Source organism: Pipistrellus kuhlii, unplaced genomic scaffold (assembly GCF_014108245.1).
Source record: "Pipistrellus kuhlii isolate mPipKuh1 unplaced genomic scaffold, mPipKuh1.p scaffold_m20_p_42, whole genome shotgun sequence".
Classification (NCBI taxonomy): Eukaryota; Metazoa; Chordata; class Mammalia; order Chiroptera; family Vespertilionidae; genus Pipistrellus; species Pipistrellus kuhlii.
Window position 1 is genome coordinate 1821884 of NW_023425543.1, and position 14032 is coordinate 1835915.

Consider the following 14032-nt stretch of genomic DNA (forward strand, 5'->3'; position numbering starts at 1 on the left):
GACGCTCCTGTCTAGGATTTAGAAACAGAACGGGGTTCGGGCCCTGAAGACACCCCCTTTTTTAGGATTCATCCGAGAAGGAAGGGCAGGACCGTCAGCTTGAGGCCTGCACCCCTCTCCCTGCAGGGAGAAGGGAGCATGAAGGTTTGGGCAGTTCTCTCATACAGAAGGCCTTTGCTTCCAGCTTTTTAAAAAATATATATATATTTTATTGATTTTTTTTTTTTTTTTTTTTTTTTTTTTTACAGAGAGGAAGGGAGAGGGATAGAGAGTTAGAAACATCGATGAAAGAGAAACATCTGTCAGCTGCCTCCTGCACACCCTCTATGGGGGAATGTGCCCGCAACCAAGGCACATGCCCTTGACCGGAATTGAACCTGGGACCCTTCAGTCCGCAGGCCGACGCTCTATCCACTGGGCCACACCGCCCAGGGTGAATAAGTGACATTTTTAATAGATAAAGATTCTGTCTGGGTAGAACAGCTTGGAAACAGTTTGCGTCTCCTCACTCAAAACTGCTTCCCAATTTCTAATGTCACCAACCATCCTGTGACAGATGCCTTTGTGTTTGTGCTTTCCAGAGGGACCTCATTTTAAAAAGTGAACTATTTCAAAAATAAAAGGATAAAGGACGATTTTACAAACATCCATATATCCACTACCCAGATATTGTAGCTTCTTTTGCTACATATTATATAGTCACAAAGCATAGTATTGTTTAATGTTTTAAAATGTCCACACATGCCATTGTATATGTATGTATGTATCTATCTATCTATCTACCTATCTATATCTCCACCCTTTTGCAGCCTTTCTTGGACAAATGAGATTAATCCATTTGGATTTGTGCAGATTCAACCATTTACAACGTTTTCACTAATAAAAATGTCTACATCAAAATGTATATTCGTTTATAAGCTGTGAATAAGATTTGCTACATGTGACTGTGCCAGATCTCTGCCAAGTTACACTCTCAGTCCCTTGATGACATTTTTGTGCCTTTTATGGACAAGGGAACAGAAGCCAAAATAAGCACTGATGAATCTGAAGTTAACATTGGGCACATTTGGAGACCGAAAAGGGAATGATAGCTGATGAAGCTGTTAATCATGATTTCCCAGAGGACTTTATCTTTCTTTAAAGAAAAAAAAAAAAATGTTTTTAGAGATTTCAGAGAGGAAAAGAGAGAGAGCATTAATGATCAGAGAGAATCACGGACCGGCTGCCTCTTGGCACGCCCCCTACTGGGGATGGAGCCCGCAACCCGGGCACGTGCCCTTGACCGGGAATCGAACCGCGGCCTCCCGGTTCCTCGGTCGACCGGCTCAGCCGCTGCGCCCCGCCGGCCGGGCCGTTGTATTTGTTCATAGACTGAGTCCATCCCAGTTCCCTGCTATAGAGCCGAGACACAAGCAGGAAGTCCAGACTGCGAGGCACGCGGGCACACGTGAGAGTGACTCCTTGTAACTCTTCCTCCCCAGCCGAAAAGCGGCGATGCCAGTTCTGCGAACAGAGCCAAGCGGCCTCAGGGCCCCGTGCACATCACGGCCGGAAGCGAGCCCGTTCCCATTGGTGAGGCCGAGGACGATGACCTGGACCAGGAGACGTTCAGCATCGTAAGTCCCGGCACGGATCCGGTGCCTCGAGGCGCTGTCTCGTCTGCAGGTTTTATTTTCTTTCTTTTTTTTCTTTTCTTTTTTTAAAATATATTGTATTGATTTTTCACAGAGAGGAAGAGAGAGGGATAGAGAGTTAGAAACATCGACTTGAGAGAAACATCCATCAGCTGCCTCTTGCACACACCCCACTGGGGATGTGCCCGCAACCAAGCTACATGCCCTTGCCCGGAATCGAACCTGGGACCCTTCAGTCCGCAGGCTGAGGCTCTGTCCACTGAGCCTAACCCGCCAGGGACCTCCCTTAATTTCTTAAAAGCCTAAAGGTCTTCTGAGTGTTTTACCCTGCGCTTCCAGCTAGTTAGCGATGGGCGGTTTTTCAGGCCAGACCTGTAATTTCCCTTCTCATTTGATCTTCATAAAGGCCTTAAGGGACTCTCAGGCCCCCCCCCTGGGAGACGAGGAAACAGCATCATTTTCAGAGACCAAGTAAGGAGTCCAAGTCCTGGCTCCAGGCCGGGTGTGTCAAACTGGCAGCCGGCGGGCCGCACGCCCCGTTTAAACAAACGGCGGGCCGCCAGTTTGACACGCTCTCACCAGGTGGCGGTGCTGGGATGTGCACGTCAGGTGACTCCGGTCTTCCATCGTCCCCCGGGCCTCGCCCTTCTCTCTCGCGATCACAGTGCACGGGGTGGGCTGGGCGCACTCCGGGAGCTCGGGGCACAGAGGGCCGAGGGGGGCGCGTCCCGGCCGCGGGGGGTCTCACGTCCCCGCCCTCCCTGCCGTTGCAGTGTAAGGAGAGGATGAGGCCGGTGAAGAAGGCCCTGAAGCAGCTGGACAAGCCGGACAAGGGGCTGAGCGTGCAGGAGCAGCTGGAGCACACGCGGAACTGCCTGCTGAAGATCGGGGACCGCATCGCCGAGTGCCTTAAAGCCTACTCCGACCAGGAGCACATCAAGCTGTGGCGGAGGTAGGCCCGGGCCTCCTGGTGCCTGGTTCGATTGGATAGTGTGTGTATGTGTGTGTGTGTGTGTCTCTGTGTGTGTGTGTGTGCGTGTATGCCTATGTGTGCATGCATATCTCTGTGTGCATGTGAGTATGTATATCTGTGTGCCTTTCTGTGTGTGCATGTATGTGTGTGCCTGTGCGTACGTCTGTGTGTGCATGTATGCCTGTGTGCATATGTGTGTGCATGTGTGTGCATGTATGTTTGTGTGCCTGCGTGTATGTCTGTGTGCATGTATGTCTTTCTCTGTGTATGTATATCTGTGTGCCTGCCTGTGTGTGTCTGTGTGTATGTCGGTGTTCATGTATGCCTGTGTGCCTATGTGCATGTCTGTGTGTGCATGCATGTCTGCGTGCCTGTGTGTGCGTGTGTGTGCATGCATGTCTGTGTGCCTGCGTGTATGTCTGTGTGCATGTATGTCTTTGTGTGTGTGTATGCCTCTGTGTGTGTGTGTGCACACTCCCATTGCTTTGTTTTCATCTAGTAAAGATGACATATCCACCCAATGAGATCCCCCCCCCTCCCCCCCAACAAAAGCCCTCTTTTGACCACACGTCTACAGGCTTCAGTTCTCCTTTCCTGAAATGGTCCATTCCACCGGGACAACGTCTTTTGAATCGATTGGATGACATCGTTAATTAATTAATTTTTAAAAATAGATTTTTTTTTTTCTCCCTCCACATTTTTTGTTGATTTCAGAGAGGGAGGGAGAAGGAGAGGGACATAGAGTCGTTAACAAGGAGACAGAATCATTGAGCGGCTGGCTGCCTCCTGCAGGCCCCCTACTGGGGATGGAGCCCACAACCCGGGCCTGTGCCCGCACAGATACCCACCTGCATGTGGGCCCTGAGCTGGGGCGTGGCGGGTCCAGAGTGCAGAAGGTGGAGGAGGACGGGGCCTGCGTGCTGGGTGCCAGTGCGATCCTTAGACGGAAGCCTGGCTCCAGACTCGGCTGCACTGACAGTCATGTATAACGATGGAGCATTGAGGCCAAGACCTGGAGAACTGCTCTCTGCCCCTCGATGTCTGCACTCGGGCGATATTCCACACCAGCGCTCAGTAGCTTGCCATCGGCCAGAAGAGGAGAAGAATTTATCCCGTAAATTCTGTGACTTACCAGACCGTTGTTGTCTTTTTAGGAACCTGTGGATCTTCGTTTCCAAGTTTACAGAATTCGATGCCCGGAAGTTGCATAAGCTGTACAAGATGGCTCATAAGAAGAGGTCGCAAGAAGAGGAGGTGAGAGAGACACACAGAATCCCAGTTCGTTCAGGCGGACAGCACCGGTTCCACCGGGAAAAGCCCTTCCTCCCTGCGGCTCTCCCCCGGAGGGGACCGGAGAGCCGTGGCTGCTGGGGTTAGGGGGCCGCTGGGTCGCTGCCCTCACCGCGCAGTGACAGGCAGCAGCCCACACACGTGCTCTTGCAGGTTCTTGTCAGTGCAGTCGGCCTGGTCCGGGGGGGTGGGGAACGTCCGGCCCGCGGGCCGCAGAAGACCCATAACCTCATTGGGTCTGGCCCTGCCAAGGCTTCCGGGGCGAGTGAATGAAATGTGTGACCAAGCAGAGCAGGCTGATATTTAAGTGGGTAGTTTTTTGTTTGTTTTTTTGTGCTTTTTTAAAAAATTTACAGTGCCTTTTACTTAATCTTTGCCATTATTTTCTTTTTTTTAAAAAAAAATATATTCTATTGATTTTTTTTTTATAGAGAGGAAGAGAGAGGGATAGAGAGTCAGAAACATCAATGAGAGAGAATCATCCATCAGCTGCCTCTTGCACACCCCCTACTGGGGATGTGCCCACAACCAAGGTGCATGCCCTTGACCGGAATCGAACCCGGGACCTTTCAGTCCGCAGGCCGACGCCCTATCCACTGAGCCACACCGGTTTCGGCTAAGTGGGGCAGTTCTGTCTGGCCCTAGAGCACACGTGTCAAACACAAGGCCCGCGGGCCAAATCCGTCCCGCCAGGCCTTGCAATGTGGCCCGCACCGCGCTGTCATCACCGCACTCCGCTGCGTTTCCATCACAATGACAGTTTATGACGGTTCAGTAAACCATTCGGCCCGCGATTTAGGCTGGATTTTACAATAGATTTTGGCCCCTTCTCTGATTGAGTTCGACACCCCTACCCTAGAGTGATGTTACAAACATCCAGTGGCCCTCGGCGGAGGAGGAAAGGTTCCCCACCCCTGGCCCGGCCGGTCAGAGCAGCAGGTGAGCACAGAGCCGCCCCCGTGGGAGCTCAGCGGGACGGGTGAGGGAAGAAGGTAGTAGATGGCAGGTCCGAGGCCGGCAGGGGCCAGAGCGGACCCCTGAAGGTGGTGACCTTGACGCCGTCCTTGAGACAGACCCTGAGAGCATCCGTGTCCTTTTTTTTCCTCCAGGAGCAGAAGAAGAAGGATGACGTGATGGGTGGTAAGAAGCCATTCCGACCGGAGGCCTCGGGCTCAAGCCGGGACTCCCTGCTGTCCCAGTCCCACACCCCGCACGGCCTCCACCCGCAGAAGTCCCACCTGCCCTCCTCCCACGGCCCACACGGGCACCCGAGGGACAGCTACAGCCACCCCAACAAGAGGCACTTCAACGCAGGTAGGTCATGAGCAGGACCCGCTAGCAGAGGCGACAACAGAACAGTCATTTATGTTCCAGAGGACAGCAGATGGGCTTTTGTGCTGTATTTTTAAAATAGTGTTTTATTGCTGAAACCGGTTTGGCTCAGTGGATAGAGCGTTGGCTTGGGGACTGAAAGGTCCCGGGTTCGATTCCGGTCAAGGGGCATGTACCTTGGTTGCGGCCATATCCCCAGTAGGGGGTGTGCAAGAGGCAGCTGATTGATGACTCTCTCTCATCGACGTTTCTAACTCTATCTCTCTCCCTTCCTCTCTGTACAAAATCAATAAAATATATTTAAAAAATAAATAAATAAAGTGTTTTATTAATTTTTAGAGAGAGAAGAAGGGAGAGAGAGAGAGAGAAACATCAACGATGAGAGAGAACTATCCATCAGCTGCCTGCTACACGCTCCCCATTTCCAGCCCACAGTCCAGAAATGTGCCCTTGACCGGGAATCTCACTGTGACCTCCTGGTTTCTGGGTTGACCTTCAGCCACTGAGTCACGCTGGCTGGGCTGGGCTGGACTGTAGTCTTGACCATCATTTTATTCTCTTTTTTTTTCTTTCCTGAATGAGATCATGAAATAAAGATCTGAAAGGATGTTCTTTCTGTCTTAATTTATGGCGTGGGGCTGGCCTCATGCAATAAAAGGATGTTCTTTCAACTTGAACTAAAACGTAGTCCTCAGAGTAAGCAAAGGACAAGTGATAGATAGACTGAGAGAAACCATTCTCGTTACACAAGACAGTTAAACGATTAAAAAACCATTGCTATTGAAAGAGTCCCAGTAAATTGATAAAAAGGGATATTTTCCATCATATTTCCTGATAGAAAAATGGAGGATTGTTCACATTTTTCCCCTCAGTACATAGTAGTGATAGATATTAATGCATCGGTGGGAACACACTTCAGGAGTCATATAAATGGAGGATATTCTCCAGCTGGCAGCTGAGCAAGCTTTGACAGTCGTTTAAATATGGAATATTAAACTTGAGTTTAAAGAAGAAAGCTGGATTGATCTTCGTTATTTGCTTTAAAAAATGAAAAGAAAAAGAAAAACGAGCCAAGGGTAGGAATACGGAGTTCATACGGTAGTGGAAATTCAAATGGCCCGTAGGGCGAGAGGTCCAGCATTGCCACTGGGGACTGTCAGTTAAAGCGACAACAAGCTAACTAATTTTCTGCACCCCGGTTAGCAAAAATTAAAAGGTGACATACACACAAATAACCTGAAATACTTCAATCTGTTTCTGGGAGTCCGTCCGGCGGTAATAAAAGCCCACATGTGCGTGTTCGGCCTTCGAATGGCAAACATCTGGATGTGACTCGGATGTCCATTAACAGGAGAAGGGTCAGCTGAGTAATAAATAGGACGTCTCTACTCTGTTATCGCCACTTAAGAAAGGATGAATCGGCTTTACGGAATTAAAAAACGAGGAGGGGGGAAAAGAAGCAACACACATAACGTGAACTTGCCCGTTTTAAGGGACCAGTTTAGCGGCATTCCGGCCCATCCATCGTATTGTGCAAGCAGCACTTTTATCCGGTTCCAGAACATTCCCGTGATCCGCAAGTCGGAATCCCGTACCTGTTAGGTTCCTCCCGCTTCCCCTCCTCTCAGCCCCGGTAGACACCCGCCTGTCTGCTGTCTCCCTGGATTTATGCATCCTGGGCCCTTCTGGGTGGGAAAGGCGGTATGTGTCCGAATCCTCTCACTTGGCAGAATATTTCCCGGGCTCATCCGTGTCCTAACGTGTCACTATTCGATTCCTCTTTGCGGCTGGATCCCGGTTCGTTGTGTGGATGCACCTCTGTTTGTTTATCGGTTGGGCACTTGGTTTTGTTTTTATTTTGGGCTGTTTGTGGAAAACCCTGCTGTGAGTGCCAGGATGTGAAAGCCTATTTTCAGCTCCTTCGGGTGTGTATCTGGGGGTGGAATGGCTGGGCTGTGTGGTAATTGGGTGTTAAACTTACTTTCCTTTTTTTTTTTATTTTTTATTCTTTAAAAAAATATATATATATTTATTGAGTTTTTACAGAGAGGAAGGGAGAAGTATAGAGAGCTAGAAACATCGATGAGAGAGAAATACCCATCAGCTGCCTCCTGCACCCCCCCCCACTGGGGATGTGCCCGCAACGGAAGTGCATGCCCTTGACCGGAATCGAACCTGCAACCTTTCAGTCCGCAGGCTGACGCTCTATCCACTGGGCCAAACCGGTTTCGGCATGGGTGTTAAACTTTCTAAGGAATCACCCATCTCTGTTTTCCGTGGGAGTTTTTGAATGATGCGCTGGGCACACAGGGAGAGAGACGGGAAGCTCACTCGCCACGGCCGTTGCTCTGTGATGTGTGTTTGTCCAGCCGTGTCCTTAGCCGGAGCCCTGGGTCACAGAGCCGGCTCCCCAGTGGCTGCAGAACTCAGCACTTCCCTCCGTGAGGTTTTCTGCTCTTTGGATCTTATTCCTTCCAGCCCTGATCACTGCTTTTGCGGCTCTTTCATGTCTTCAAAAAGGTTCTTTTTTTTGTTTGTCTGGCCTTTTTATAAAAGTCGTATGTTTTTATGGATTTTGGAGAAGAAGAATGGAGAGGGGGAGAGAGAACTAGAAACATCTGTGATGAGAGAGAATCATTGATCGCCTGCCTCCTGCACGCCTCCCGCTGGGGATCCAGCCCACAACCCGGGCGTGTGCCCTGACCGGGAATCGAACCGTGACCTCCTGGTTCATAGTTTGATGCTCAACCACCGAGCCACACTGGCCGGACTAATGTTTTGCTTTTTGAGTGACATCTTACTTTAATCATCTGACCCCGATCGGAAGGTAAGCAGGTGGACAGTAAGAAGCAACAGTTCTTGCCGAAAACCGGTGTGGCTCAGTGGCTAGAGCGTCGGCCTGCGGACTGAAAGGTCCCGGGTTCGATTCCGGTCAAGGGCATGGACCTTGGTTGCATGTACCAGTAGGGGGGGTGTGTGCAAGAGGCAGCTGATGGATGACTCTCTCTTATCGATGTTTATAACTATCTCTCTCTCCCTCTCTGTAAAAAAAAAAAAATCAATAAGATATATATTAAAAAAAGAAGAAGAAGCAACAGTTCTTAAGCTTTCAGAGGGATGTCTGTTTAACGGAAGTGAAACTTGGTCATCCCTCGCTTTGCTCTTCCCGCAGACCGAGGGGACTGGCAGCGGGAGAGGAAGTTCAACTACGGCGGCAACAGCAACCCGCCCTGGGGCAGCGACCGGCACCACCCGTACGAGCCGCACTGGTACAAGGACCACCACTACGGGGACCGGCGGCACGCCGACAGCCACCGCTCCGGCTACCGGCCCAACAGCCTGTCCAGGAAGAGGCCGTACGACCAGTACGGCGACCGGGACCACCGGGGGCACAGGGACTACTACGACAGGTGTGCCGAGGGCCCGGGGCCTGAGCCGGCTCCCGCCAGGAGCCGCTCCGCCTGTAAAAGGGGAGGGGCAGGTGGCACGTGCACATGTGTGCGTGCGTGTGTGTGTGTGTGTGTGTGTGTGTGTGTGTGTGTGTTTCCCCGGGGGCCCAGGATGGAGCAAACATCCATGCCACTGGGCACCTTCATTTTGTTTTTGGGTTTGCATTTCTCTGATGACGCACGTTCATTAAGGATGTTGGCATCATCTCTTTCGCAGGGGTCCTCAAACTTTTTAAAGTGGGGGCCAGATCACGGTCCCTCAGAGAGCTGGAGGGCCGGACTATATGAACTACTAATTCCTACTGTAACACCTCGGCTGCGCTCACTGCCCAAAAAACCTGGCGGGCCGGATCAGACTCCTCTGCGGGCCGCATGTGGCCCGCGGGCCGTAGTTTGAAGACGCCTGCTTTAGAGAGATGCTGACCAAAGTCTTTCACCCTTTTTTGAATTGGATTGTCTTTTTTTTTTTTTTTTTTTTTTATAATATGTTTTATTGATTTTTTTTACAGAGAGGAAGGGAGAGAGATAGAGAGTTAGAAACGTCGATGAGAGAGAGTCATCGATCAGCTGCCTCCTGCACACTCCCGACTGGGGATGTGCCCGCAACCAAGGTCCATGCCCTTGACCGGAATCGAAACCCGGGACCCTTCAGTCCGCAGGCCGACGCTCTATCCACTGAGCCACACCGGTTTTATATATATTTTATTGCTTTCAGAGAGGAAAGGAGAGGGAGCGAGAGAGAGAGAGAAATATCGATGATGGGAGATAATCATTGATCGGCTGCCTCCTGCTGGGAATCGAGCCTTGCAGGTGCCCTGACCGGGAATCGAACCGTGACCTCCTGGCTCATAGGTCTTTGCTCAACCCCTGAGCCAGGCTGGGGGGGGGGCCAGGGGGAGCGGTTATTGTTATTGATTTGTTATTGATTCCGGGTGACGAGAGCACTCGCTGTGAGTCCTTTGGAAGTGAGCGCCTGAGAACCAGCCCTGGACCAGGAAGGGGTGTGTGGGGGTGTGGGGGGGCGGGTGGTATCGGGGGGCACCCGGCCACGCCTCCGGCTGACCCCGCGTCCCCCTCGCAGGCACCACCACGACTCCAAGCGCCGGCGGTCGGACGAGTTCAGGCCCCAGAGCTACCACCAGCAGCAGGATTTCCGCCGCGTGTCCGACCGCCGGCCGCCGGCCGGCTACCACGGCCAGGGCCCCTCCTCGGACCACTACCGCGCCTTCCACACGGACAAGCCGGGGGACTACCAGCAGCCGCCGCCCCTGCCGCCCCCCGCCGCCCCCCGCTCGCCCCCCCCGCAGAAGTCGCCCCACCACGACGCCAAGTCCCCCCTGGACCACAGGTCTCCCCTGGAGAGGTCCCTGGAGCAGAAGAACAACCCCGACTACAACTGGGGCGCGCGGAAGACATAGAGGGCAGCCCGGGGCCCGGAGGATGGTGGTCTGAGCCGCCGCCGCCGCCGCCAGCTCACCTCACCGGCCGGGGGGCGCCTCCGGGGGGCGCCTCCGGGGGTGGGGGGCTCCGTCCGGCCGCCCCTCCTTGCTCGGGGCACCCCGCCCGCTGCAGCCTGCTCCGGCCTCCCTCCGAGGCGTGCTCGGAGGAGGAGGAGGAAGGGTGACTTTCGTGCTCCCCCCGAGAGCGAAGATCTCACGGTCAGGGTCACGGCCGAGGCCCAGGGTGCGGGGTCCTCGCTGAGGGCTGCCGGGCCTGCGGGGCCGGGCTGTGCGTGGGGTGCGGGGTCTGTCACGGTGACAGACGATGCTGCTGATGGGAGCGGGGCCGGGGAGCCGGGACTCGAAGCTCCCGGGGAGCAGCAGGTGCACCCCTTGAATGTGGTCTGGGGACCGGAGACACCCTGGGCCGCTGGACGTGACCGACCCACGCTGCAGGGGGCAGGGGGACCGGGAGGGGGGGACAGCTCCCCGAGGCGGCCCCTTCCCCGCAAACACTAATTTTCCCACGCTGTCTGTACATTTCAAAGCTGCTGTGGCCGCCTCGCGGGCTGGGCCCGGGGCAGGCGTGGGTCTGGCCGGGGTGGGGGCGTGTGGCCGGAGCCGTGTCCCTGCGCGTTTCCGATTCCCGGGACAGGAAGTCAGACTCCGGGGGAGGCCCGGGGGTGGGGGTGAGGGGAGCAGAGGCAGGCCTGCTGGCGGGAGCCGGGCGCCCGGGCAGGTGGGACCAGGTCCCCCGGGGGGCGGCAGTGCCAGCAGGTGGGGGAGCGGCCCAGGTTGCGCTGCTGGGTCAGCATCCGCCGGTGGCATTTCAGTTCCCTCGAAAGAAGCGATGGCAGGATGGCAGCCACGGCTCCCGGGACCGTGTGGGGTGGAGGGGCCGGGGGGGGGGGGGCAGGCAGAAGTAGGTGGTTGGCTGTGTCACCGCTGGAACCGAATCGGTGTCTTTTAGCGTGAGGTCAGCTAGGTGTACGGAGTCGTTTCTCCCCAGGACGGGCGTGGGCTGGGAGGCACGTGTCCGTGTCCGTTAAGCGGCTCCTGTCACGTCCCCCAGCCGGGCCTTCTGTGCCCTTCCCTGCCAGCAGCTCGCCGGTGTTGTTGGCACGGCCAAGGCCCTCCCGGACGGACACAGGGTGGCCGCCTGGCCCGTGAGCCCTCCCTCCATGGGGCATGCGCAGCGCAGCTTACCCTCCAGGCCTGGCCTGTGGGCTTCCTGGAATCACCCGCCTGGTTCCCGGCAGCACCCCAGAGGCCTTCGCCAACGACCCCCCGAGTTGTGTCCCTCCCAGGGGAGCAGGCGTGGCGTCTCGGCGGCCACGTGGCTTCCGTGGCCGTGGCTTCCGTGGTTACGTGGCGGCCGTGGCCATGGCTTCCGTGGCCACGTGGCTCTCTGCTGCCAGAGACCCCAGGCCTGGCCAGGCGGCTCCCAGAGGAGAGTCCGGGCCCTTTGACCGCCTCCCGGTACCCAGTTGGGGTTCTTCACGCCAGGCGTGTGCCATGCGTCCTGAGGCGGAACCTGAGGATGCCAGGGAGGCCCTGGCTGCAGCCATCCTCCGGGAGGCGCTGTGACCGCCCGGTGGGGGCAGGGGGACAGGTCGGTCCCTGCTTTGGCCACCTCCGTCCGCAGCTCCTTGCCAACAGTCCTAGACCTGCCCCATGTTGGGGTCGCCCCAGCGAGGGAGGTGGGGCTGGCCTGCCAGGGCCGACAGAGGATGAGCCCCAGCACCTTCCTCGCGGGTCACGGGGTCACGTCGCACCCTCGGGAAGCACGATGCTCCCTTTTACCGCGAAGAGGCCGGTCGGAGGCCCTGTGTGTCGCATCGTGAGGACAGAGGACCCTCCTCCGTCCGCACAGAGGACGCCGAGTGCCGTAGGATGTAGCGAGAGAGGCAGTGTCGGCCACGTCAGTGTTACCCGGTGCCCGGATCGCAGTGTCCCCTCAGTACCCAGGGACGGGGGTCAGCGCGAAGGCCTGGCCCTCGGGGTGCAGGGGGACCTCCCTCCCTCCCTGCGGAGGGAGAGGCCGTGAGGACGGTTTCCGTGGCGCCTGGCTCTGACCGACGTCAGAACTGGGAGAAAATAACCCGGATCGAGGAGGAAGAGGAGGAGGAGGGAGCTAGCCTCCCTGAAACCCGGGCTTACCCAAGGATTCACAAGGCCGCCTGTCACCCTGGGAACGGACCCCGAGCCCACAGTCCCCGGAGAGACAGCCAGGCCCCTCGGGGTGGGGGTGGGACCTCCTGATGGCCCAGATCCCCCTCCTGTCGCTCCGAGACCGCTGCAGGCGGGCCCCCCAACACTGAACGCCCCCTCCCCACCCCCCGCCGGTGTCTGATGGCCTCATCGGGAAACCCCGCAGACCAAACCCGGCCCAGGCTCCCGGGGTATCAGGGGGTTGCAGTCCAGGCTGCTTAGTCCGCCTGCGCCCCTTTTTGTTGGGGGGACAGGCGGTGTGTTTTTTTTTTTTTTCCCCCCTTGTAAAATTGTGGACTTTTCAAACCTGTTGACTCAACAGTAATTAATTTATATTTGTGAGAAATGCCACACAGTCCTGGTGATTTCCGATGTACATAATGTTGTTTATAGAGTATGTATTAAAAAATTTTTCCTACATTGTCACACGGCTGCACTTCTGGTTTCTTGGGACGTGACAAGGGGGTCCCCTGGGATTTTTTGAGAACCCGGACGACCATGATGCATTGCGTCGGGGTGCCCTGGTGGGGCCTGGGCCGCACCTTCTCCCCCCTCCCCTCGGTCGGTCGGTCGTGCGGGTTGTTGGACGGCACGACCTGGAGCCTTTCACACGTGTGTGTGTGTGTGTGTGTGTGTGTGTGTGTGTCCCCGCACAGCGCCCCCTGCTGGTGGGGCTGAGACCGCACATCGTGGGTTTCCGAGTGGCCAAGGCTGTCAGCCTCTGAGCAGCCCTCGATGGTCGCCTGCACCCCTCCCTCGGTGAGATGGCCTGGCCTGGGGGGGGGGGGCCCTGCAGGTGACCAGGGGCCTGTCCACAGGCGTCCCCCAGCCCCTCCGTAGGAAACCAAAACACAGCGCCTGCCAGTCCGCAGCCCGGCCCCGAGGGCAGCCGAACAGTCGGGTTGTATGTTCTCGAAGGGAGAGCGAGCGTTTTATCACGGAAACACTGACACCAATGTTAGCCGGAGCAATCTGGCACCCAGCGCCGGCCGGCGGGGCCCAGACGGGCGGGGATCCCGGCCGAGTGGGGGCTAGGAGCCTGCCAGACTGGGGTGCGGGGGAGGAGGGGGGTTCTGATACTTCAGGGACCTGGACACCAACCCCCTCATCTCTGTGGCACTCGTCCTCCTCGCTACGCCCAGGAGACCTGGCGGCGAGCGCAGGGCCTGGGCTCGGAGGAGAGCCGGGGGTTTGGTTTAACTGCATGTTAAGTTCTTCAGCGAAAGACTTCCCAAGAAGCCCTGGCCGGTGTGGCTCAGTGGATAGAGCGTCGGCCTGCAGACCAAAGGGACCCGGGTTCGATTCCGGTCGAGGGAACGTACTACGTCCCTCGGTGGCAGCAGGCTCCTCCCCCGTGGCCTGGGTCCTGGCCTGGGGCGCCTGCAGGAGACAACCCGTCCATGTGTCATCTCTCTCCCATCGATGTTTCTCTCTGTCTCCTGCTCTCCCTCTTCCATGGGAAAAATATCCTCGGGTGAGGATAGAAAAAAAGAGGAAAAAAAAAAAAATACAAGACGGTGGGGGGAGGAGAGGTGAGTGATGTCCTTCCCGCCGATAACCTCCGGGCGCGTTGCGATCCGCAGCGTTAAGGACAAGTGCTGCCGCCGTCGTCGTCGGCTTGTGAGGATTTGCAATAAGCAACGGAGGACTCCTGCCAGTGCCCGGAACGCCCGCCTTTTCCTGGAAGCAGCGGGCTCCCCACAC

At 56.0% G+C, this 14032-nt stretch overlaps 1 protein-coding gene across 4 annotated transcripts in view; it reads left to right on the top strand.

Moving 5' to 3' along the window:
- The window catches only part of CHD2 (chromodomain helicase DNA binding protein 2), a 65144-nt gene extending 54138 nt beyond the window's left edge, over positions 1-11006 (top strand). For 3 of the 4 annotated variants that reach the window (XM_045572026.1, XM_045572024.1, XM_045572025.1), the window contains 6 exons: positions 1482-1616; positions 2408-2586; positions 3762-3861; positions 5007-5211; positions 8402-8639; positions 9760-11006. In XM_045572026.1, coding sequence (XP_045427982.1) covers positions 1482-1616; positions 2408-2586; positions 3762-3861; positions 5007-5211; positions 8402-8639; positions 9760-10096 — 1194 coding nt within the window. In that variant the 3' untranslated portion in view covers positions 10097-11006. The remainder of the gene's footprint in view (positions 1-1481; positions 1617-2407; positions 2587-3761; positions 3862-5006; positions 5212-8401; positions 8640-9759) is intronic. The other variant, XM_045572027.1, reaches the window with a different exon arrangement.
- Positions 11007-14032: the final 3026 nt, after the last annotated feature.